General features: G+C 45.6%; 1 protein-coding gene across 1 annotated transcript; it reads right to left on the minus strand.

Annotated features, from left to right (window-relative positions):
- Positions 1-48: 48 nt before the first annotated feature.
- Positions 49-26598, minus strand: LOC144491784 (musculoskeletal embryonic nuclear protein 1-like). The gene is made up of 3 exons (XM_078210080.1): positions 26485-26598; positions 26269-26392; positions 49-310 (listed from the first exon to the last, which is right to left on the minus strand). Exons 1-3 carry the CDS (start codon positions 26491-26493, stop codon positions 201-203), a joined length of 243 nt encoding a protein of 80 aa, XP_078066206.1. The 5' UTR covers positions 26494-26598; the 3' UTR covers positions 49-200.

Consider the following 26598-nt stretch of genomic DNA (forward strand, 5'->3'; position numbering starts at 1 on the left):
TCTCACCCAGACACTTTATACCTTCAGAATTTAAGTCCACCTGTTCAGTGGGATTTTGAATCAGGAAGTGACTTTATTTTTTTATTTTATATAAAAATAAACAGGATTTCTTCACGTTAGGAAGAACATTGAGGTTTCATAAAATTAGCTTACAGCTGTTTTCACTTTAGGATCAAATGTTGTTGGATGCTGAACTTTTCTCATTTACTGAAGACGCTCTTTGGCTGATCTTCGGCTCCCTTTGTAAACGCTGTCTCTTGTCCCGTTCTCGCGCTGCTGAAGACAGAAGGAGCAACAGCACCTTCCTGCTCTGTTAGTACAAAAAACACAGTCACAAAACTGTCCCACTGATCCCGACAACCAAACATTGGATTGTAGCAAACAAATGGGCAAGCCCAGAACATACCATCCCACAACAAAAGCGACATAAGAGCACACAAAATAGGAACAGAGCTAGACCATCCAGTTCATTCAGCATGCTCCATCATTTAATATGGTCATGGTGATCTTGAGCTTCACTTTTACTTTTCTACCTGCTCACCATATCTCTTAGGTTACAATGAGATTCGCCTCTCATTCCGCTAAATTCCAGATGAAACAAGTCCAATTTGCTCAGCCTCTCATCATAGTAGAATTTAGAGAGAGTGCAGAGAAGGTTTACCAGGATGTTGCCTGGTATGGAGGGTCTTAGCCATGAGGAGAGATTGGGTAAACTGGGCTTGTTCTCCCTGGAAAGACGGAGAATGAGGGGAGACCTAATAGAGGTGTACAAAATTATGAAGGGTATAGATAGGGTGAACAGTGGGAAGCTTTTTCCCAGGTCGGAGGTGACGATCACGAGGGGTCACGGGCTCAAGGTGAGAGGGGCGGCACGGTAGCACAGTGGTTAGCACTGCTGCTTTACAGCTCCAGGGACCTGGGTTCGATTCCCGGCTTAGGTCACTGTCTGTGTGGAGTTTGCACATTCTCCTCGTGTCTGCATGGGTTTCCTCCGGGTGCTCCGGTTTCCTCCCACATTCCAAAGATGTGCGGGTTAGGTTGATTGGCCATGCTTAAATTGCCCCTTAGTGTCCTGGGATGTGTAGATTAGAGGGATTAGTGGGTAAATATCTAGGGATATGGGGGTAGGGCCTGGGTGGGATTGTGGTCGGTGCAGACTCGATGGGCCGAATGGCCTCTTTCTGTACTGTAGGGTTTCTATGATTTTCTATGATAACTCAGATATCAGAGGGATGTTTTTTACACAGAGAGTGGTGGGGGCCTGGAATGCACTGCCAAGTAGGGTGGTGGAGGCAGACACGCTGGCATTGTTTAAGACTTACCTGGATAGTCACATGAGCAGGCTGGGAATGGAGGGATACAAACAAATGGTCTAGTTGGACCAATGAGCGGCACAGGCTTGGAGGGCCAAAGGGCCTGTTTCCTGTGCTGTACTGTTCTTTGTTCTAATTCCCTCATTAGAACCAGGAGCAGGAGCAAGCAATACAGCCCCTCAAGCCTGTCCCGTCATTCAATACGGTCATGGCTTCTCAGCCTAATCTCTATCTTCCTGCTCGTCCTCCATTACACTTCATCCTCTAGTAATTAAAAACCTATCTACTCAAATTTTTTCGGTGTTCCGGCGTCTGCTGCACATTGGGGAAAAGAATTCCACAGATTGACGACTTTTTCATTGAAGTAACTCCTCATTCCTGTTTTAAATCTTAGCCTAAAAATATGGCTTCTCATTCTAGGATGTCCAACAAGAGGAAACATTCACTGTACATCTACCCTGTTGATCCACTTTAGCATCTCATATACCTCAGTTGGATAGGGTCATAGCGTCGTACAATGCAGAAGAGGCCTTTCGGCCCATCAAGTCTACATAAGAGCATAAGACGTAGGAGCAGAATTAGGCCACTAGGCCCATCGAGTCTGTTCCACTATTCAATCATGGCTGAGATTTTTATCATCCTCATTCTCCTGCCTTTTCCCCATAACCCCTGATCCCCTTATCAATCAAGAACCTATCTATCTCTGTCTTAAACAACCTATCTGCCACTAAAGGTGCACTGATCCCATTTTCCTACATTTGTCCCATATCCTTGAATGTTGTGATTTTTCAAGTGCTCATCGAAATACTTTTTACACTGCAATGAAGTTACTGTGAAGATCCCCTAGTCGCCACATTCCGGCGCCTGTTCGGGTACACTGAGGAAGAATTTAGCATAGCCAATGCACCTAATCAACACGTCTTTCAGACTGTGGGAGGAAACCGGAGCACCTGGAGGAAACCCACGCAGACACGGGGAGAACGTGCAAACTCCACACAGACAGTGACCCAAGCCGGGAATTGAACCCGGGTCCCTCGTGCTGTGAGGCAACAGCGCTAACCAGTGTGGCACCATGCCGTCCTAAGTTAGGCTGTGACCCAACCAACACTCTGTATCTAATATTATCTCCTTGTTCTTTTGGGGTGGCACAGTGGTTAGCACTGCTGCTTCACAGTGCCAGGGACCCGGGTTCAATTCCGGCCTCAAATAACTGTGGAGTTTACACAAAGAACAATACAGCACAGGAACAGGCCCTTTGGCCGTCCAAACCTGCGCCGCTCCCTGGTCCAAACTAGACCATTCTTTTGTATCCCTCCATTCCCACTCCGTTCATGCGGCTATCTAGATAAGTCTTAAACGTTCCCAGTGTGTCCGCCTCCACCACCTTGCCTGGCAGCGCATTCCAGGCTCCCACCACCCTCTGTGTAAAATATGTCCTTCTGATATCCGTATTAAACCTCCCTCCCCTCACCTTGAACCTATGACCCCTCGTGAACGTCACCACCAACCTGGGAAAAAGCTTCCCACTGTTCACCCTATCTATGCCTTTCATAATTTTATACACCTCAATTAGGTCACCCCTCATCCTCCGTCTTTCCAGTGAGAACAACCCCAGTTTACCCAATCTCTCCTCATAACTAAGCCCTTCCAAACCCCCCAGACAACAAAAGAACATAAGAAATAGGAGCAGGAGTAGGCCATCTAGCCCCTCGAGCCTGCCCCGCCATTCAATAAGATCATGGCTGATCTGAAGTGAATCAGTTCCACTTACCCGCCTGCTCCCCATAACCCTTAATTCCCCTACCGATCAGAAATCCATCTATCCATGACTTAAACATATTCAATGAGGTAGCCTCCACCACTTCAGTGGGCAGAGAATTCCAGAGATTCACCAGCCTCTGAGAGAAGAAGTTCCTCCTCAACTCTGTCCTAAATATCTACAAATATTTGGATAGACAGGGACTTATTAGGGAGAGTCAACATGGGTTTGTGCGTGGTAGGTCATGTTTGTCCAATCTATTGAAGTTTTTCGAGGAGGTTACCAGGAAAGTGGATGAAGGGAAGGCGGTGGATGTTGTCTACCTGGATTTCAGCAAGGCCTTTGACAAGGTCCCTCATGGGAGGTTAGTTAGGAAGGTTCAGTCGCTAGGTATACATGGGGAGGTAGTAAATTGGATAAGATACTGGCTCAATGGAAGAAGCCAGAGAATGGTTGTGGAGGATTGCTTCTCTGAGTGACTAGTGGTGTGCCGCAGGGATCGGTGTTGGGTCCATTGTTGTTTGTCATCTATATCAATGATCTGGATGATAATGTGGTCAATTGGATCAGCAAGTTTGCTGATGATACAAAGATTGGAGGTGTAGTGGACAGTGAGGAAGGTTTTCAAAGCTTGCAGAGGGATTTGGACCAACTAGAAAAATGGGCTAAAAAATGGCAAATGCAATTTAACGCAGACAAGTGTGAGATATTGCACTATGGAAGGACAAACCAAAGGAGAACGTACAGGGTAAATGGTAGGACTCTGAAGAGTGCAGTTGAACAGAGGGATCTGGGAATACAGGTACAGAATTCCCTAAAAGCTTCTTCACGCAGAGAGTGGTGGGAGTGTGGAATGAGCTGCCGGATAAAGTGGTAAATGCGGGGTCACTTTTAACATTTAAGAAAAACTTGGACGGATTCATGGATGAGAGGGGTGTGGAGGGATATGGTCCAAGTGCAGGTCAGTGGGACTAGGCATAAAATGGTTCGGCACAGACAAGAAGGGCCAAAAGGCCTGTTTCTGAGCTGTAATTTTCTATGGTTCTAAACTGACCCCCCTTTATTTTGAGGCTGTGCCCTCTAGTTCTGATTTCCTTTCTAAGTGGAAAGAATCTCTCACATCCTGGTAAACCTCCTCTGCACTCTGTCTAAAGCCTCCACTTCCTTCTGGTAGTGTGGCGACCAGAACTGGGCGCAGTATTCCAAATGCGGCCGAACCAACGTTCTATACAACTGCAACATCAGACCCCAACTTTTATACTCTATGCCCCATCCTATAAAGGCAAGCATGCCATATGCCTTATTCACTACCTTCCCCACCTGTGACGTCACCTTCAAGGATCTGTGGACTTGCACACCCAGGTCCCTTTGCGTATCTACACCGTTTATGGTTCTGCCATTTATCGTATAGCTTCCCCCTACGTTAGTTCTACCAAAATGCATCACTTCGCATTTATCTGGATTGAACTCCATCTGCCATTTCCTTGCCCAAATTTCCAGCCTATCTATATCCTTCTGTAGCCTCTGACAATGTTCCTCACTATCTGCAAGTCCAGCCATTTTCGTGTCGTCCGCAAACTTACTGATCACCCCAGTTACACTTTCTTCCAGATCGTTTATATAAATCACAAACAGCAGAGGTCCCAATACAGAGCCCTGCGGAACACCACGAGTCACAGGCATCCAGCCGGAAAAAGACCCTTCCACTACCACCCTCTGTCTTCTTTGACCAAGCCAGTTCTCCACCCATCTAGCCACCTCCCCCTTTATCCCATGAGATCCAACCTTTTCCACCAACCTACCATGAGGGACTTTGTCAAACGCTTTACTGAAGTCCATATAGACGACATCCACAGCCCTTCCCTCGTCAACCATTCTAGTCACCTCTTCAAAAAACTCCAGGTTAGTGAGGCATGACCTCCCTCTCACAAAACCATGCTGACTATCATTAATGAGCTTATTCCTTTCTAAATGCGCATTCATCCTATCTCTAAGAATCCTCTCCAACAACTTCCCCACCACGGACGTCAAGCTCACCGGCCTATAATTTCCCGGGTTATCCTTCCTACCCTTCTTAAATAACGGGACCACATTAGCTATCCTCCAATCCTCTGGGACCTCACCTGTGTCCAGTGATGAGACAAAGATTTGCGTCAGAGGCCCAGCGATTTCATCTCTCGTCTCCCTGAGCAGCCTTGGATAGATTCCATCAGGCCCTGGGGATTTGTCAGTCTTTATATTCTCACACAAACCTAACACTTCCTCCCTTGTAATGGAGATTTTCTCTAACGGGTCAACACTCCCCTCCGAGACACTCCCAGTCAACACATCCCTCTCCTTTGTGAATACCGACACAAAGTATTCATTTAGGATCTCCCCTACTTCTTTGGGCTCCAAGCATAATTCCCCACTTTTGTCCCTGAGAGGTCCAATTTTTTCCCTGACAACCCTTTTGTTCCTAACGTATGAATAAAATGCCTTGGGATTCTCCTTAATCCTGTCTGCCAAGGACATTTCGTGACCCCTTTTTGCCCTTCTAAATCCTCGTTTGAATTCTTTCCTGCTTTCTTTATATTCCTCCAGAGCTCCCTCCGTTTTTAGCTGCCTGGATTGAACGTACGCCTCTCTTTTCTTATTGACCAATCCCCCAATTTCCCTGGTTATCCACGGTTCTCGAATCCTACCCTTCCTATCCTTTTTTACAGGCACATGCCTATCCTGCAGCCCGAACAACTGTTCCTTAAAAGACTTCCACATGCCAGATGTGGATTTACCCTCAAACAGCCTCTCCCAATCAACAGCTCCCAATTTCTGCCTAATCCCACTAAAGTTAGCCTTCCTCCAATCCAACACCTTACCCTTGGGACACCACTCATCCTTTTCCATCACTATCCTAAAGCTAACAGAATTGTGGTCACTATTTGCCACATGTTCCCCTACCGAAACTTTGACGACCTGACCGGGCTCATTCCCCAGTACTAGGTCCAGTATAGCCCCCTCTCTAGTTGGGCTATCTACATATTGTTCCAAAGAACCTTCCTGTACGCATTTTACAAATTTCTCCCCATTCAGACTCCCAGCCCTACATGATTTCCAGTCTATACCAGGGAAATTGAAGTCTCCCACTACAACAACCCTATTTTAGAAACAGAGAAACATAGAAAAACTACAGCACAAACAGGCCCTTCGGCCCACAAGTTGTGCCGAACACATCCCTACCTTCGAGACCTACCTATAACCCTCCATCCTATTAAGCTCCATGTACTCATCCAGGAGTCTCTTAAAAGACCCTATTGAGTTCGCCTCCACCACCACTGACGGCAGCCGATTCCACTCGCCCACCACCCTCTGTGTGAAAAACTTACCCCTAACATCTCCCCTGTACCTACACCCCAGCACCTTAAACCTGTGTCCTCTCATAGAAGACATTTCCACCCTGGGAAAAAGCCTCTGAGAGTCCACCCGATCCATGCCTCTCAACATCTTATACACCTCTAATCGGTCTCCTCTCATCTTTCGTCTCTCCAAGGAGAAAAGACCGAGCTCCCTCGGCCTATCCTCATAAGGCATGCCACTCAATCCAGGCAACATCCTTTGTAAATCTCCTATGCACCCTTTCAATCTTTTCCACATCCTTCCTATAGTGAGGCGACCAGAACTGAGCACAGTACTCCAAGTGGGGTCTGACGAGGGTCTTATATAGCTGCGTCATTATCCCCGGACTCCCAAACTCAATCCCTCGATTGATAAAGGCCAGCACACCATACGCCTTCTTAACCACCTCCTCCACCTGCGGGGCCGATTTTAGAGTCCTATGGACCCGGACCCCAAGATCCTTCTGATCCTCTACAGTATTAAGAGTCTTTCCCTTTATATTGTACTCCTTCATCCCATCTGACCTACCAAAATGGACCACGACGCATTTATCTGGGTTGAGGTCCATCTGCCACTTCTCCGCCCAGTCTTGCATCCTATCTATGTCCCTCTGTAACTTCTGACATCCCTCCAGACTATCCACAACTCCACCAACCTTCGTGTCGTCGGCAAACTTACCAACCCATCCCTCCGCTTCCTCATCCAGGTCATTTATGAAAATGACAAACAGCAAGGGTCCCAGAACAGATCCCTGGGGCACACCACTGGTGACCGACCTCCATTTAGAAAAAGACCCATCTATACCCACTGTCTGCCTCCTTTGGGCAAGCCAGTTCTGGATCCACAGGGCAGCAGCCCCTTGGATCCCATGCCCTCTCACTTTTTCTAGAAGCCTTGCATGGGGGACCTTATCGAACGCCTTGCTAAAATCCATATAAACCACATCTACCGCCTTCCCTTCGTCAATGTGTTTAGTCACATTTTCGAAGAACTCCACCAGGCTCGTAAGGCACGATCTGCCCTTGACAAAGCCATCCATTTTTCCTGCACCTATCCATTATCTCCTGACTTATCCGTTCTTCCACTTCCCTTGGGTGGTTGTGGGGCCTGTAGTATACCCCCAACATAGTGACTGCTCCCTTCCTGTTTCTGAGTTCCACCCACAGTGACTCGTTACACGACCCGTCTGAATTGTCCTCCCTCTGCACCGCTGTAATATGCTCTCTAACTAATACTGCTACTCCCCCACCTCTTTTGGCCCCTCCTCTGTCTCGCCTAAAACACTTGCACCCCGGAATATTCAGCTGCCAGTCCTGTCCCTCTTTCAACCAAGTCTCTGTCACCGCAACCACATCCAAATTCCTCGTAAGCATTAAGGCCCTAAGTTCATCTGTCCTACCTGCTACGCTCCTTGCATTGAAGTAGATGCACTCCAGACCTCCAGGCCCAGTGAGGTCATCCTCCCCCAGAGTGCTCTTCTTCCTTGCCAGCCTTGTCCTGGCCCCAAGCTCGTCCCCAGCCTCTACACTTGTAGACATAATGTTTTGATCCCCACCCCCCTGCCATATTAGTTTAAACCCACCCGAACTGCACTAGCAAAACTCCCAGCCAGGATATTCGTGCCCTTCCAATTTAGTTGTGACCCGTCCTTCTTGTACAGGTGCCCTCCTCTCTTGAAAACTTCCCAGTGATCCAGGAATATGAAGCCCTCCCTCCTGGACCAGTCCTTGAGCCAAGCGTTCAATTGTACTATCTCCCTATTCCTAGACTCACTGGCCCTAGGCATTGGGGCCAGCCCAGAGATTGCCACCCTGGAGGCCCTACTTTTTAGCCTATTTCCCAACTCCCTGAATTGCTCTCATAGGATCCCCCTGCTCTTCCTATCTACGTCATTTGCACCAATGTGTACAATGACATCCGTTTCTTTATCCTCCTATCCGCTTGGAGACATCCAGTACCCCAGCACCGGGTAGGCAGACTACCATCCTGGAGTCCTGTTCGCACCCACAGAATCGCCTGTCCGTGCCTCTAACCGACGCGTCCCCACCACTATTGCTCTCCTAATCCCTCTCTTTCCTTTCCGGGCCACAGAGCCTTACTGTGTGCCAGTGACCTGGTCACTGTGGCTTACCCCTGGAGAGTCATCCTCCTCCACACTATCCAAAACAATATACTTGTTTTGGAGGGGGACAACCACAGGTGATCCCACCATTAATTGCTCACTCCCCTCCCCATCTCACACCTGTCGCCGAGCCCTTCCTATTATGAGAGACAGCCACTGGAATACTCTCTGGTACGTTACCCTTCTGACCTTTACTCCTCCTAACTGTGACCCATGTGTCTTCCCCCTGAGGCCCCGGTGTAACTACTTGCCTATAACTCATGTCTATTTGTCTCTCATTCTCCCTGACTAGACTAAGGTCATCAAGCCGCTGCTCCAGTTCCCTGACGCGGTCCCTCAGGAGCTGCAGTTCCACGCACCTGGCGCAAATGTGAATCTCCGGGCAGCTAGGTGTTTCCGGGAACTCCCACATCCCACACCGAAAGCAACAAACTGGCCTATCACTCATAGCTACCCTTTTCCTTTATAGGAATGGAAAGAAAAACCGACCCCGCTTCGCCCTTTCCCCCGAAGCCCTGTGAGCCAAAGCCCTTACAGCTCACACTCTGCTCCCTGGTCACTCCACTGCCCGCTCCCGACGCTGCCCGCTCAAAAGTGCGGCCTGCTTTTAAACCCTCCAAAAACCTTCCCAGGCTTCTCCTGGGCCTACTTCCAGTTTTGGAAAAAGAACCCTCTGATTTTTAACACAAATTTAACTGAAAAAGAAATGAATAAATCAAATGCAGAAACAAACTCCCTTACCCTCAGCCTGCCCCTGTGGAACAATGAGGCTGCGTGGGTTTCCTCCGGATGCTCCAGTTTCCTCCCACACTCCAAAGGTGTACAGGTTAGGTGGATTGGCTATGCTAAATTGCCCTTGAGTATCAGGGAGATTAGCAGAGGAAATAGGTGGAGTTAGGGGGATAGGGCCATGGTGGGATTGTCGCTGGAGGCTTGATTGGCCGAATGGCCTCCTCCTAAACTACAGGGATTCTATGATTCCATGAGGATTATACTCTATACCACTGTGGGCGCCACGGTGGCACAGTGGATAGCACTGCCATCTCACAGCGCCAGGGATCCGGGTTCGATTCCAGGCTTTGGGTCACTGTGCGGAGTCTGCAAGTTCTCTCCGTGTCTGCGTGGGTTTCCTCCGGGTGCTCCAGTTTTCTCCCACAGCCTGAAAGATGTGCTGGTTAGGTGCATCGGCCATGCTAAATTCTCGCTCAGTGTACCCAAACAGGCGCCGGAGTGTGGCGACGAGGGGTTTTTCACAGTAACTTCATTGCAGTGTTAATATAAGTGTACTTGTGACACTAATGAACATTTTTAAACCACGGCTGATAAAGGCAAGTGTCCCATATTCCTTCTGACCCATCCTATTAATGTGTTCTGTCGCCTTCAGGGATCGAGAACATAGAACATAGAACAGTACAGCACAGAACAGGCCCTTCGGCCCACGATGTTGTGCCAAGCTTTATCTGAAACCAAGATCAAGCTATCCCACTCCCTATCATCCTGGTGTGCTCCATGTGCCTATCCAATAACCGCTTAAATGTTCCTAAAGTGTCCGACTCCACTATCACTGCAGGCAGTCCATTCCACACCCCAACCACTCTCTGCGTAAAGAACCTACCTCTGATATCCTTCCTATATCTCCCACCACGAACCCTATAGTTATGCCCCCTTGTAATAGCTCCATCCACCCGAGGAAATAGTCTTTGAACGTTCACTCTATCTATCCCCTTCATCATTTTATAAACCTCTATTAAGTCTCCCCTCAGCCTGTGAATAATTATCCCAAAATCCCTCTGTTCCTCTGAGCTACCCAGTTTCCTGCCATTTATTAAATAGTGAATAGAGATTCAATAGGAAATCATAGAACATAGAACATTACAGCGCAGTACAGGCCCTTCGGCCCTCGATGTTGCGCCGACCAGTGAAACCAATCTAAAGCCCATCTAACCTACACTATTCCAATATCATCCATATGTTTATCCAATGACCATTTAAATGCCCTTAATGTTGGCGAGTCCACTACTGCTGCAGGCAGGGCATTCCACGCCCTTACTACTCTCTGAGTGAAGAACCTATCTCTGACATCTGTCCTATATCTATCACCCCTCAATTTAAAGCTATGTCCCCTTGTGCTAGCCAACACCATCCGAGGAAAAAGGCTCTCACTATCCACCCTATCTAATCCTTTGATCATCTTGTATGCCTCTATTAAGTCACCTCTTAACCTTCTTCTCTCTAACAAAAACAACCTCAAGTCCCTCAGCCTTTCCTCATAAAACCTTCCCACCATACCAGGCAACATCCTAGTAAATCTCCTCTGCACCCTTTCCAATGCATCCACATCCTTTCTATAATCTGGTGACCAGAACTGTACGCGATACTCCAAGTGCGGCCGCACCAGAGTTTTGTACAGCTGCAACATGACCTCTTGGCTCCTAAACTCAATCCCTCCACCAATAAAAGCTAACCCTCCATACGCCTTTTTAACAACCCTATCAACCTGGGTGCCAACTTTCGGGGGTCTATGCACATGGACACCGAGATCTCTCTGTTCATCCACATTACCAAGTATCTTACCATTAGCCCAGTACTCTGTATTCCTGTTACTCCTTCCAAAGTGAATCACCTCACACTTTTCCGCATTGACTCCATTTGCCACCTCTCAGCTCAGCTCTGCAGCTTATCTATGTCCCTCTGTAACCTGCAACATCCTTCTGCACTGTCCACAACTCCACCGACTTTAGTGTCATCCGCAATTTCACTAACCCATCCTTCTACGCCCTCATCCAGGTCACTTAGAAAAATGACAAACAGCAGTAGCCCCAAAACAGATCCTTGCAGTACACCACTAGTAACTGAACTCCAGGATGAACATTTCCCATCAACCACCACCCTCTGTCTTCTTACAGCGAGCCAATTCCTGATCCAAACCACTAAATCACCCTCAATCCCATGACTCTGTATCTTCTGCAATAGCTTACCGTGGGAACCTTATCAAACGCTTTACTGAAATCCATATACACCACATCAACTGCTTTACCCTCATCCACCTCTTTGGTCACCTTCTCAAAGAACTCAATAAGGTTTGTGAGGCACGACCTACCCTTCACAAAACCGTGCTGAATATCCCTAATCAAATTATTCCTTTCTGGGTGATTATAAATCCTATCTCTTATAATCCTTTCCAAAACTTTGCCCACAACAGAAGTAAGGCTCACTGGTCTATAATTACCAGGGTTGTCTCCGCTTCCCTTCTTGAACAAGGGGACAACATTTGCTATCCTCCAGTCTTCTGGCACTATTCCTGTAGACAATGACAACATAAAGATCAAAGCCAAAGGCTCTGCAATCTCCTCCCTAGCCTCCCAGAGAATCCTGGGATAAATCCCACCCGGCCCAGGGGACTTATCTATTTTCACACTTTCCAGAATTGCTAACACCTTCTCCTTATTAATCTCAATCCCGCCGAGTCCAATAGCCTGCATCTCAGTACTCCCCTCGACAACATTGTCTTTTTCCTGTGTGAATACTGATGAAAGATATTCATTTAGCGCCTCTCCTATCTCTTCAGGCTCCACGCACAACTTCCCATTACTGTCCTTGACTGGCCCTAATCTTACCCAAGTCATTCTTTTATTCCTGACATACCTATAGAAAGCTTTAGGGTTTTCCTTGATCCTACCTGCCAAAGACTTCTCATGTTCCCTCCTGGCTCTTCTTAACTCTCTCTTTAGGTCCTTCCTGGCTAACTTGTAACTCTCAAGCGCCCTAACTGAGCCTTCATGTTTCATCTTTACATAAGTCTCCTTCTTCCTCTTCACAAGAGATTCAACTTCTTTAGTAAACCACGGTTCCCTCGCTCAACCACTTCCTCCCTGCCTGACAGGTACATACTTATCAAGGGCACGTAGTAGCTGTTCCTTGAACAAGCTCCACATTTCAATTGTGTCCATCCCCTGCAGTTTCCTTCCCCAACCTATGCATCCTAAATCTCTCCTAATCGCATCATAATTTCCTTTTCCCCAGCTATAACTCTTGCCCTTCGGTATATACCTCTTCCTTTCCATCGCTAAAGTAAACATAACCGAATTGTGATCACTATCACCAAAGTGCTCCCCTACCTCCAAATCTAACACCTGGTCTGGTTCATTACCCAGTACCAAATCCAATGTGGCCTCGTTACATATTGTGTCAGGAAACCTCCTGCACACATTGGACAAAAACTGACCCATCTAAAGTACTCGAACTATAGCTTTTCCAGTCAATATTTGCAAAGTTAAAGTCCCCCCATAACAACTACCCTGTTACTTTCGCTCCTATCCAGAATCATCTTTGCAATCCTTTCCTCTACATCTCTGGAACTTTTCAGAGGCCTATAGAAAACTCCCAACAGGGTGACCTCTCCTTTCCTGTTTCTAATCTCAGCCCATACTACCTCAGTAGACGAGTCCTCATCAAACATCCTTTCTGCCACCATAATACTATCCTTGACTAACAATGCCACATCTCCACCTCTTTTACCACCTTCCCTGCTCTTACTGAAACATCTAAACCCCGGAACCTGCAACAACCATTCCTGTCCCTGCTCTATCCATGTCTCCGAGATGGCCACAACATCGAAGTCCCAGGTACCAACCCATGCTGCACGTTCACCCACCTTATTCCGGATGCTCCTGGCATTGAAGTATACACACTTCAAACCACCTTCCTGCCTGCCAGTACACTCCTGCGACTCTGAAACCTCATCTATGACCTCACTACTCTCAACCTCCTGTACACTGGAGCTACAATTCAGGTTCCCATTCCCCTGCTGAATCAGTTTAAACCCTCTCGAAGAGCATTAGCAAATTTCCCCCCCAGGATATTGGTACCCCTCTGATTCAGGTGTAGACCATCCCGTTTGTAGAGGTCCCACCTACCCCAGAATGAGCCCCAATTGTCCAGGTATCTGAATCCCTCCCTCCTGCACCATCCCTGTAGCCACGTGTTCAACTGCTCTCTCTCCCTATTCCTCTCCTCACTATCACGTGGCACGGGTAACAAACCAGAGATAACAACTCTGTTTGTTCTAGCCCTAAGCTTCCACCCTAACTCCCTGAATTTCAGCCTTACATCCCCACCCCTTTTCCTACCTATGTCTTGGGTGCCGATGTGAACCACGACTTGGGGCTGGTCCCCCTCCCCCTTAAGGATCCCGAAAACACGATCCGAGACATCACGGACCCCGGCACCTGGGAGGCAACACACCAACCGCGAGTCTCTCTCGTTCCCACAGAATCTCCTATCTATCCCCCTAACTATGGAGTCCCCAATAACTAATGCTCTACTCCTCTCCCCCCTTCCCTTCTGAGCAACAAGGACAGACTCTGTGCCAGAGACCTGTACCCCATGGCTTACCCCGGTAAGTCTCCCCGCCCCCCCCCAACAGTATCCAAAAAGGAATACTTGTTATACAGAGGAACAGGGGATCCAGGGGATCGCTGCTCTGACTGCTTCTTACCCCTTCTCGCCGTCACCCACGTATCATCATTTCTAGGAGTAACTACCTCCCTGTAGCTTCTATCTATAGCTGCCTCTGCTTCCCGAGTGATCCTGAGTTCATCCAGTTCCAGCTCCAGATCCCTAACACGGTCTTCAAGGAGCTGGAATTGGGTGCACTTCCTGCAGGTGTACTCAGCCGGGACACTGGTGTCCCTCACCTCAAACATCCCACAGGAGGAACATTGCACTGCCTGCACTGACATCCCTGCTACTTCCCTTACTGAGAAACAAAAGAGAGGAAAAAAAGCTTACCTGCCCTCACTCCGAGTCTTTTTTTTTACGTTAGAGGAGGGGGGAGAGTGGGGGACGTTACACGTGTAGGGTCTCGGGTTACCTCCCCGTTCAAATTTATTGGGCAAAAAAAAACCTTCCCAGGCCTCCCCGCGGCCGACTTCCGGTTTCCTGTTTAACTGAAAAAAAAACTCCGCTAAAAAGTAAGGTAAAAAAAACAGATGTCATCACAGCCACAGAAGTGACTCCAGGATGGTAAGTTGCCTCAAGAATTTCACAGAGCGTACAAATATTTGAATTAGGAGCAGTAGGAGGCAACTTTGCCCCCTGAGCTAGTCTGCCACTCAATAAGATCATGGCTGATCTGATTGTAACTTCAACCCCATATTTCTGCCGACCTCCGATAACCCTGCACCCCTTTTTGATAAAGAATCTATCTAGCTCTGGTTTTAAAATATTCAAAGACTGCTTCCACTGCCTTTTGGGGAAGAGAGTTCCAGAGATTCACCTTCCTCAGATAAGAATGGTTCGATTAAGCAGACGCAGCATGGATTCATGAGGGGAAAGTCGTGCTTGACGAACTTGTTGGATTTTTATGAAAATGTGACTAGTGCGGTTGACGGAGGGGAACCGGTGGATGCGGTGTTTTTGGATTTCCAAAAGGCGTTTGATAAGGTGCCTCACAAAAAGTTGCTGAAGAAGATTGGGTCACACGGAGTTGGGGGTAGGGTGTTAGCGTGGATTGGGGATTGGCTATCCGACAGGAAGCAGAGAGTCAGAATAAATGGGTGCTTTTCTGGTTGGCGGATGGTAACTAGTGGCGTGCCGCAGGGATCGGTACTGGGGCCTCAACTATTTACCATTTATATAGACGATCTGGAGGAGGGGACTGAGTGCAGGGTAACAAAGTTTGCAGACGCCACAAAGATAAGTGGAAACGTGAATCGTGTGGAGGGCGTAGAAGGTCTGCAGAGAGATTTGGACAGGCTGAGTGAGTGGGCGAGGATCTGGCAGATGGAGTATAACGTTGACAAATGTGAGATTATTCACTTTGGCGGAAATAATAGCAAATTGGATTATTATCTAAATGGAAAAAAATTACAACATGCTACCGTGCAAAGGGACCTGGGGGTCCTTGTGCATGAGACGCAAAAGCCCAGTCTGCAGGTACAACAGGTGATCAAGAAGGCAAATGGGATGTTGGCCTATATCGCGAGGGGGATAGAATATAAAAGCAGAGATGTCTTGCTGCATCTGTACAGGGCATTGGTGAGGCCGCAGCTGGAATACTGTGTGCAGTATTGGTCCTCTTATTTGCGGAAGGATATATTGGCCTTGGAGGGAGTGCAGAGAAGGTTCACCAGGTTGATACCCGAGATGAGGGGTGTTGATTATGAGGAGAGACTGAGCAGATTGGGTTTGTACTCGTTGGAATTTAGAAGGCTGAGGGGGGATCTTATAGAGAACTATAAGATAATGAAGGGGCTGGATAGGGTAGAGGTGGAGAGATTCTTTCCACTTAGAAAGGAAGCTAGAACTAGAGGGCAGAGCCTCAAAATAAAGGGGGGTCAGTTTAGGACAGAGTTGAGGAGGAACTTCTTCTCTCAGAGGGTGGTGAATCTCTGGAATTCTCTGCCCACTGAAGTGGTGGAGGCTACCTCGTTGAATATGTTTAAATCACAGATAGATGGATTCCTGATCAGTAAGGGAATTAGGGGTTATGGGGATCAGGGGGGTAAGTGGAACTGATCCACTTCAGATCAGCCATGATCTTATTGAATGGCGGGGCAGCTCGAGGGGCTAGATGGCCTACTCCTGCTCCTATTTCTTATGTTCTTATGTTCTCAGAGAAACATTTCCCTAATCTCTGTCTTAAATGAGCAACCCCTTATTTTTAAACAGTGACCCCGAGTTCTAGATTCTCTGACGAGAGAAAACATCCTCTCTACATCCACCCTGGTCCCCTCAGGATCTTAAATGTTTTGATCAAGTCACCTCTTATTCTTCTAAACTTTAATGGATACAAATCTAACCTCTCCAATCTTTCCTCCTAAGGCAGTCCACCAATTCCCGATATTAGTCTAGTAAACCTTCTCTGAACAGCTTCTAACACATTTACATCTTTCCTTAAATAGGGAGACCAACACTCCAATACTCCAGATGTGGTCTCACCAATGTCCTTTCCAACTGAAACATAACCTTCCTAGTTTTGTAATCAATTCCCCTCACAATAAACAGTAACATTCTATTAGCTTTCCTAATTACTTACTGCACCTGTAGCTTTTTGTGAATCATGCACTAAGCCACCCAGATCCCTCTGCTTGTCAGAGCTCTGCTAAGTCTCACCATTTTGATAATAAACATTTTCATTCTTGCTGCCAAAATGCACAATATCAACTTTGCCCAAATTATACTCCATCTCCCAGATGTTTTCTCACTCACTTAACCTATGTTCCTTTGTAGCCTCTTTACATCCTCTTCACAATTTACTTTCTAACCTATCTTTGTGTTGTCAGCAAATAGAGTCATAGAGGTTTACAGCATGGAAACAGGCCCTTCAGCCCAACTTGTCCATGCCGCCCTTTTTTTAAAAAACCCCTAAGCTAATCCCAATTGCCTGCATTTGGCCCATATCTCTCTATCCCCATTGTACCCATGTAACTATCTAAATGCTTTTTAAAAGATAAAATTGTACCCGCCTCTACTACTGTCTCTGGCAACTTGTTCCAGACACTCACCACCCTCTGTGTGAAAAAATTGTCCCTCTGGACACTTTTGTATCTCTCCCCTCTCACCTTAAACCTATGCCCTCTAGTTTTAGACTCCCCTATCTTTGGGAAAAGATATTGACTATCTACCTTGTCTATGCACCTCATTATCTTATAGACCTCTATAATGTCATCCCTCAGCCTCCTACGCTCCAGAGAAAAAAGTCCCAGAAGTTTCAGCCTCTCCTTATAACTCAATCCATCAAGTCCCGGTAGCATCCTAGTAAATCTTTTCTGCACTCTTTCTAGTTTAATAATATCCTTTCTATAATAAGGTGACCAGAATTGCACACAGTATCCCAAGTGTGGCCTTACCAATGTCTTGTACAACTTCAACAAGACGTCCCAACTCCTGTATTCAATGTTCTGACCGATGAAACCAAGCATGCCGAATGCCTTCTTCACCACTCTGTCCACCTGTGACTCCACTTTCAAGGAGCTATGAACATGCATGCCTAGATCTCTTTGTTCTGTAACATTCCCCAATGCCCTACCATTAACTGAGTAAGTCCTGCCCTGGTTCAATCTACCAAAATGCATCACCTGGCATTTGTCTAAATTAAACTCCATCTGCCATTTGTCAGCCCACTGGCCCAATTGATCAAGATCCCATTGCAATTGGAGATAACTTTCTTCACTGTCCACTATGCCACCAATCTTGGTGTCATCTGCAAACGTACTAACCATGACCCCAATATTCTCATACAAATCATTAATATAAATGACAAATAACAGGGGGCCCAGCACTGATCCCTGAGGTTCACCGCTGGTCATAGGCCTCCAGTTTGAAAAAGAACTGTCAACAACCTCTACAACTCTCTACAAATGTAGCAATCATAGCTTCAGTCCCTTCATGCAAGCCATTGATATAAATTGTAAGAAGTTGAGGCCACAGCACTGATCCCTGTGGTACACTACTCATCACATCTACCAAGATCTATTTCCTGTTAGCCAGACAAACTACAATTCATGCCAATACTTTACCCACATGTTATGAACTTTTATTTTACGCAAATACCTTTCATGTGGCACTTTGTCAAATGCCTTCTGAAAATTTAGGTACAGAACATCACCAGCTCATTTTTATCCACAGCACATGTGACTCCTTCCTCTGCGACTGGATCCTGAACTTTCTAACCCACAGACTTCAATCAGTAAAGATAGGCAACAACACCTCCTCCACAATCATCCTCAACACCGGTGCCCCACAAGACTGTGTTCTCAGCCCCTACTATCCTCCTTGTACACCTATGACTGTGTGGCCAAATTCCACTCCAACTTGAATTTCAGTTTGCTGACGACACCATCGTAGTGGGTCAGATTCAAACAATGATGAGACAGAGTACAGGAATGAGATAGAGAATCTGGTGAACTGGCGCGGCAACAATAATCTCTCCCTCAATGTCAGCAAAACGAAGGAGATTGTCATCGACTTCAGGAAGCATAGAGGAGAACATGCTCCTGTCTACATTATTGGGGGTGAAGTAGAAGGGGTCGAGAACTTCAAATTTTTAGGTGTCCAAATCACCAACAACCTGTCCTGGTCCCCCCATGCCGACACTATAGTTAAGAAAGCTCACCAACGCCTCTACTTTCTCAGAAGACTAAGGAAATTTGGCATGTCCACTACAATTGTCAGCAACTTTTACAGATGCACCATCGAAAGCATTCTCTCTGGTTGTATCACAGCTTGGTATGGCTCCTGCTCTGCCCAAGATGCAATAAACTACAAAAGGTCGTGAATGTAACCCAATCCATCACACAGACCAGCCTCCCATCCATTGACTCTGTCGACACTCCCCGCTGCCTCAGCAAAGCAGCCAACATAATTAAGGACCCCACACACCCCAGTCTTCCACCTTCTTCCGTTGGGAAAAAGATACAAAAGTCTGAGATCACATACCAACCGACTCAAGAACAGCTTCCCTGCTGCCATCAGACTTTTGAATGGACCTACCTTGCATTAAATTGATCTTTCTTTACAACCTAGCGATGACCGTAACACTACATTCTGCATTCTCTCGTTTCCTTCTCTGTCAATGGTATGCTCTGTATAGCATGCAAGAAACAATACTTTTCATTGTATGCTAATACATGTGACAATAAATCAAACAATAAATCAAATCAAATCAATTCAAAGAATTTGAATAATTTGGTTAAATATCATTTCCCTTTCACAAAACCATGTTGACTCTGCCTGATTGCCTTGAATTTTTCCAAGTGTCCTGCTCTCACATCTTTAATAATGGCTTCTAACATTTTTCTGATGACAGATGTTAGGCTAACTGGCCTATAGATTCCTGCTTTCTGTCTCCCTTTTTGAATAAAGAAGTTACATTTGCTATTTTCCAATGTAATAAAACTTTCCCTGAATCTAGGGAATTTTGGAAAATTAAAATCAATGCATCAAGTGACAATAATAAATCAAATCAAATCAATTATCTCACTAGTCATTTCTTTCAAGACCTTAGGGTGAAATCCTTAGGGAGCTGAGGATTTGTAAGCCGCAGACCCAACAATTTGCTTAATATTATTTCTCTGGTGATTGTAATTGTCCTGAGTTCCTCCCTCCCTTCCCTTTCCTGATTTACTGCTATTTCTGGAAAGTACTGGTGTCCTCAATGTTAAAGACAAATGTAAAATACTTGTTGAATTAATCTGTCATAGTTCTACTTTCCATTACCAGTTCCCCAGCAGCACTTACTATAGGACAAATGCTCACTTGGTTTACTCTTTTCTTATTTAAATATCTACAGAAACTCTTCCTATTTGCTTGCAGTTCTGGTCACCACACTACTGGAAGGATGTGGAAGCTTTGGAGAGAGTGTAAAGAAGGTTCACCAGGCTGTTGCCTGGTCTCGAGGATGTTGACTATGAGGAGAGGTTAAATAAACTAGGATTGTTTTCACTGGAAAGATGGAGGTTGAGGGGAGACATGATAGAGGTCTACAAAATTATGAGAGGCATAGACAGGATGGATAGTTAGAGGTTTTTTTTCCCAGGGTGGAAGTGTCAATTACAATGGGGCACAGGTTCATGGTGAGAGGGGGACAGTTTAAGGGAGATGTGCAGGGGATAGTTTTTCACGCAGAGAGTGGTGGGTGCCTGAACGCGCTGCCAGAGGATGTGGTGGAAGCAGACACTAATAACATTTAAGAGGCATCTGGATGGGTGCATGAATAGGGAGGGAATAGAGGGATACGGACCGAGTAAGGGCAGAAGGTTTGTTTTAGTTTAGTTAGGGCATCATGATCGGCATGGGCTTGCCAAAGGGCCTGTTCCTGTGCTGTACTTTTCTTTGTTCTATTTGTAGTTATATTGCTGGCTAGCTTCCACTCGTACTCTAATTCACCACCCCCCCATCTTTTTGTTATTCTTTAATTTTTTTTTCCCAATCTTCTGACCTGCCACTCATCTTTGTGCAAATTTATTCTGTTTCTTTAAGTTTAATAGTGTTTTTACCTTTTTTTAGTTAACCACTGATGATGGGCCCTCTCTCATTGGAATGTGTCTATTCCGTGTATTCTGGAATATGCTTTTAAATGTCTGCCATTTGACTTCTATTGATCTATTCCTTAAGCACATTAGCCAATTCATTTTAGCTTTCATGCCCTCAGAATTGCCCTTATTTAAGTTTAAAATACTAGTCTAGGATGCACTCTTCTCCCCTTCAAGCTGAATATCAAATGCAATCATATGATTGCTTCTACCCAGGGGTGCCTTCACTGTGAAGTTATCAATTAATCCTGTCTCAATGCACAATACCAGGTCTAATATAGTGTACTTTGTGGTTGGGTTAAGAACATGTTGTTCTAAGGAACTATCTCAAAAACATTCTGTGAACTCTTCATCTACGCTACCTTTGCCCATCTGGTTTTTCCACTGTATATGTAGATTGAAGTCCCCCGTGATAATTACAGTGTCTCTCTCTGACAAGCTCTCATGGTCTATTTTATACTCTGTCCTACCATGTAGTTACAACTGGCGGCCTGGACTGCACCCCCACACCACTTGCACACCCTGGTTTGCTGGATTAAGGTAAACCTTCTCTATTGTGCTAATACCATCATTAATTAACAGAGCCACCCCTCCACCTTATCCTCACTTCCTGTCCTTCCTAAATGTCACACACCCATCAACATTCAGGTCCCAATCTATGTCATCCTGTAACCACTCTGTAACAGCGATCAGATCATACTTATTAATTTACTCTATCAATTCCTCTGTTTTATTTCAAATGTTACATGTATTCAAATACAGAACCTTAAGCTCTGTCAAAGAACAAAGAAAATTACAGCACAGGAACAGGCCCTTTGGCCCTCCAAGCCTGCGCCGATCATGATGCCTGCCTAAACTAAAACCGTATGCATTTATGGAGTCTGTATCCTTCCCTTCCAATCCTAATCATGTATTCGTCTAGTTGCTCCTTAAAGGCCGCTATCATACCTGCTCCTACCACCTCCCCAGACATTCCAGACATTCACCACCCTCTGTCTAAAAAACTTGCTGTGGAGATGCCGGCGTTGGACTGGGGTAAACACAGTAAGAAGTTTAACAACACCAGGTTAAAGTTCAACAGGTTTATTTGGTAGCAAAAGCCACACAAGCTTTCGGAGCTCCAAGCCCCTTCACCTGAAGAAGGGGCTTGGAGCTCCGAAAGCTTGTGTGGCTTTTGCTACCAAATAAACCTGTTGGACTTTAACCTGGTGTTGTTAAACTTCTTACTGTAAAAAACTTGCCTCGCCCATCTCCTCTAAACTTTTCCCCATGCACCTTAAACTTATGTCCCCTAGTACTTGACTTTTCTACCCTAGGAAAGAGCATCTGACTATCCACTCTGTCCATGCCTCTCATAATCTTGTAAACCTCTATCATGTCACCCCTCAACCTCTGACGTTCCAGTGAGAACAAACCAAGTTTATCCAACCTCTCCTCATAACCAAAATTGTACACAATATTCTAAATGAGGCCTAACTAAGGTTCTGTACAGCTGCAACATGACCTGCAAATTTTTATACTCAATGCCCTGACCGACGTAGGCAAGCATGCTATATGCTGTCTTGACTCCCTAATCCACCTGCGTTGCCACTTTCAGTGATTGGTGGACATGTACGCCCAGATCTCTCTGCCTGTCAATACTCCTAAAGGTTTTACCATTTACTGTATAATTCCTACATGCATTGGACCTTCCAAAATGCATTACCCTACACTTGTCCGGATTAAACTCCATCTGCCATTTCTCCGCCCTCTTCACTAACCGCAACTCCACCAATTTTTGTGTTCTCTGCGAATTTACTAAGCAGACTAGCTACATTTTCCTCCAAATCATTTATATATACTACGAACAGCAAAGGTCCCAGAACTGATCCCTGTAGAACACCACTAGTCACAGCCTTCCATTCAGAAAACTACCCCTCTCTTGCTTCCCTCTGTCTTCTATGGCCAAGCTGTATCCATCTTGCCAGCTCTCCTCTGACCCCGTGTCACTTCATCTTACGTACCAGTCTACCATGAGGTACCTTGTCAAAGGTTTTACTGAAGTCCATGTATACAACATCCACTGCCTTTCCCTCATCTATCATTGTAAGAAGTCTCACAGCACTAGGTTAAAATCCAACAGGTTTATTTGGTAGCTCGTGCTACCAAATAAACCTGTTGGAATTTAACCTGGCGCTGTGAGACTACTTACTGTGCCCACCCAGTCCAACGCCGGCACCTCCACATGATGGCCTCATTTATCACCTTTGTTACTTCCTCGAAAAACTACGATCAAGTTAGTGAGCACAACCTCCCCTTCACAAAACTAAGCTGTCTATCACTAATAAGTCCATTTGTTTCCAAATGTGAGTAAATCCTGTCCCTAAGAATCTTTTCCAATAATTTCCCTACCACTGATGTAAAGCACCGGCCCACGATATCCTGAATTATCCTTGTTACCCTTCTTAAACAATGGAACAACATTGGCTATTCTCCAGTCCTCTGGAACTTCAATTTGTAGCCAATGAGGATACAAAGATTTCTCCCAAGGCCTCAGCAATTTCCGCCCTTGCCTCCCTCAGTATTCCCTCAGGTCCCATCAGGTCCTGGTGACTTACCTACTTTAATGCTTTTTAAGATGCCCAACACCTTTTTTTGATATTGACATGACCCAGAATATCTACACACCCTACCCTAGGCTCCTCATCCATCAAGTCTCTCTCTTTGGTGAATACTGAGGCAAAGTATTCATTTAGTATCTCGCTCATTTCCTCTGGTTACGTGCATAGATTCCCTCCACTATCCTTGAGTGAACCAACCCTTTCCCTGGCTACCCTCTTGCTCTTTACATACGTATAAAATGCCTTAGGATTTTCCTTAATTCTGTTAGCCAAGGACTTTTCATGACCCCTTTTAGCCCTCCTAACTCCTTCCTTAAGTTCCATGTATTATTTTTGTAGCATCGAGCCTTATCTGCTAATTTCCTCTTAGATTTGTAATCTCTGTCCCTTCCTGTCACAGTCTATTTATCTCATATTAGTACCTTTCTTTCTTTCCTTGTCTCTACTCTTTGGCATATCACATCTTCCCAAATTTGATCCCTAACCCTCAATATTTAGTTTAAAACTCTGTCTACTTCCCTAGTTACCTGGTTCACTAGAACATCATGCCAGCACAGTTCAGGTGTAGACCATCCCAGCTGTACAAAGGGGGAAGATTGTGGTTCATATCAATATTAATGATGAAGATTGAAAGATGAATTCCTGATCATATATCAGTGTTCTCTTGTTGCCAATTTCCCTGCTTTCAGAAACAACAACTTCTTACTGAATCTCCCTTTAGTTTTCTCTGCTGTGAGGAGAAAAATCCCAGAATCTCTAGTTTTTTCAGAGTGCCTCAGTCCTCTTGTAAATTTCCTCTACACTCTCCAAGACCTTGACATCCTTTTGAAAGTTTGGTGCCCAGAACTGGCTACAATATTCCAGCCTGGATCCAAATGGTGCTGGAAAGAAATTTAATGCAATAGTGATGATTAATATCTGATAACTATCACTACCTTCCTTTCAGGTCGGATCCCAGCTTTCTTTGAAACTCCAATGAGATCACTTTCTCTAGAGTTTATTGACACCTCATTTTCAGGCATTTGGTTCCCATCATGTTTTCTACACATTGTTAGTCCAAGATTGGTCACATGGTTCATTGCTTTTGGAGGGGAGAGGGTTATGCCAGATAATGTGGTTATCCACCAAGCCTCATAGGAAGGCAACTTTCAATTCATCCCAGCAGAGGTTTCCTGCTTGGATTCACTCTTTTTTACTCAGTAATGGTACAGAGGTACACGCCAGGTTGTAGGACTACAAGATTACTTTATTCTGTTAATACTGAACCCAAATTACAAAGAACAAAGAATATTACAGCACAGGAACAGGCCCTTCTGCCCACCAAGTCTGCACCGACCATGCTGCCCGACTGAAATAAAACCCCCTACCCTTCTGGGGACCATATCGCTCTTTTTGCATCCTATTCACGTATTTGTCCAGACGCTCCTTAAAAGACACTATTGTATCCGTTTCCATTACCTCCCCCGGCAGCGAGTTCCAGGCACCCACCACCCTCTGTGTAAAAATTTTGCCTCGTACATCTCCTTTAAACTTTGCCCCTCACACCTTAAACCTGTGCCCCCTAGTAATTGACTCTTCCACCCTGGGAAAAAGCTTCTAACTATCCACTCTGTCCATGCCTCTCATAATCTTGTAGACTTCTATCAGGTCGCCCCTCAACCTCTGTCATTCCAGTGAGAACAAGCTAAGTTTTTCCAACCTCTCCTCATAGCTAATGCCCTCCATACCAGGCAACATCCTGGTATATTTTTTCTGTACCCTCTCCAAAGCCTCCTTGGGCGGAGAGATGGCAAATGGAGTTTAACCCGGACAAATGTGAGGTCTTTCTGGTAGTGTGGCGACCAGAATTGAACACTATATTCCAAGTGCAGCCTAACTAATGTTCTATAAAGCTACAACATGACTTTTTAAACTCAATGCCCCGGCTGATGAAGGCAAGCATGCCGTATGCCTTCTTGACTACCTTCTCCACCTGCATTGCCACTTTCAGTGACCTGTGTACCTGTACACCCAGATCCCTCTGCCCTATCTTAAGGGTTCTGCCATTTACTGTATATTTCCTATCTGTATTAGACCTTCCAAAATGCATGACCTCACATTTGTCCGGATTAAACTCCATTTGCCATCTCTCCACCCAAGCCGCCAACTGATCTATATCCTGCTGTGTCTTCTGATGGTCCTCATCGCTATCTGCAATTCCACCAACCTTGGTACCATCTGCAAACTTACTAATCAAACCAGTCACATTTTCCTCCAAATCATTTATATATATATTACAAACAGCAAAGGTCCCAGCACTGAACCCTGAGGAACGCCACTTGTCACAGCCCTCCATTCAGAAACACACCCTTTCCACTGCTACCTCTGTCTTCTTTGACCGAGCCAGTTCTGTATCCACCTTTCCAGCTCACCTGTGATCCCATGCGACTTCACCTTCTGCACCACTCTGCCATGAGGCACCTTGTCAAAGGCCTTACTGAAGCCCATGTAGACAACATCCACTGCCCTACCCTCATCATTCATCTTTGTCACTTCCTCGAAAAACTCGATCAAATTAGTGAGACACGACCTCCCCTTTACAAAACCATGTTGCCTCTCACTAATACTTCCAATAAAAAACCCAAACAGGAAGTTTGATTAAGTCTGGATAAAGGAATTTGTTGCTTCCTAAATAATGGATTTATCTGTTTTCAGTTTACTCCTGGTTTTAAGGAATAGGGGCGATGAGGAAGTAATTGGACAAATTAGCGAAAATTCATGAAATGGTTTCAGTGAGATTCCGAGAGAGGAAATCCACTTCCAGATTCAGAAATCAAAACTAAATTTCAATAACTGAGCAAATAAATTGACAACTTGCATTTTAAAAATAACACCTGGGTTTGTTAAATTCTGTGTTGGTCAGTTTCAGACTTTGGTTTTACACAAACAAGAATCAATGGACAAAAAGACAGAAGACATTCGAGAACCCATTCAACATTCGGGGGTCAGAAGTCTATCTTCTCAAGGCCTTGTTGCTATTTTATCCCCTCACTTTCCCAGAAGCTGCTTTATTTGCTGGACTCACCACATTGCTTTAGAACCTGGTAGGTTTTGGACTGGATTTTCTTTTCAGTTCCCAGTTTATTCCGAGCTCCTTTAATATCTTCCTCCTTCATCGGTGGCCGTTTCTTCTTAACAACGTGCGCTTCCTAAATGGCACATTTTACAACAACAGTTTGCAAAACAAAAATAAAATAATTCAATAAAGAAACGAGATAAAGGTGGAATGGGGAAATTGTACCTGCGACATGATTCGACAATCTCCTCAAAGTTAATCCTCTTCCAAAAGCTCTCGCTTGGAATCCGAGGCTCAGCTCAGCTGGCTCCGAGTTTTATTGCTGGTAATTTTCTAATT

The sequence above is a fragment of the Mustelus asterias genome, chromosome 3 (assembly GCF_964213995.1).
Source record: "Mustelus asterias chromosome 3, sMusAst1.hap1.1, whole genome shotgun sequence".
NCBI lineage: Eukaryota > Metazoa > Chordata > Chondrichthyes > Carcharhiniformes > Triakidae > Mustelus > Mustelus asterias.

Excerpts from the sequence above, each read along its gene's own strand:
- LOC144491784 (XM_078210080.1), bottom strand. Across the intron at positions 311-26,268 it reads CCAGGTTCTAAAGCAATGTG|AGCAGGAAGGTGCTGTTGCT; the intron begins GTGAGTCCAGCA and ends TTGTACTAACAG.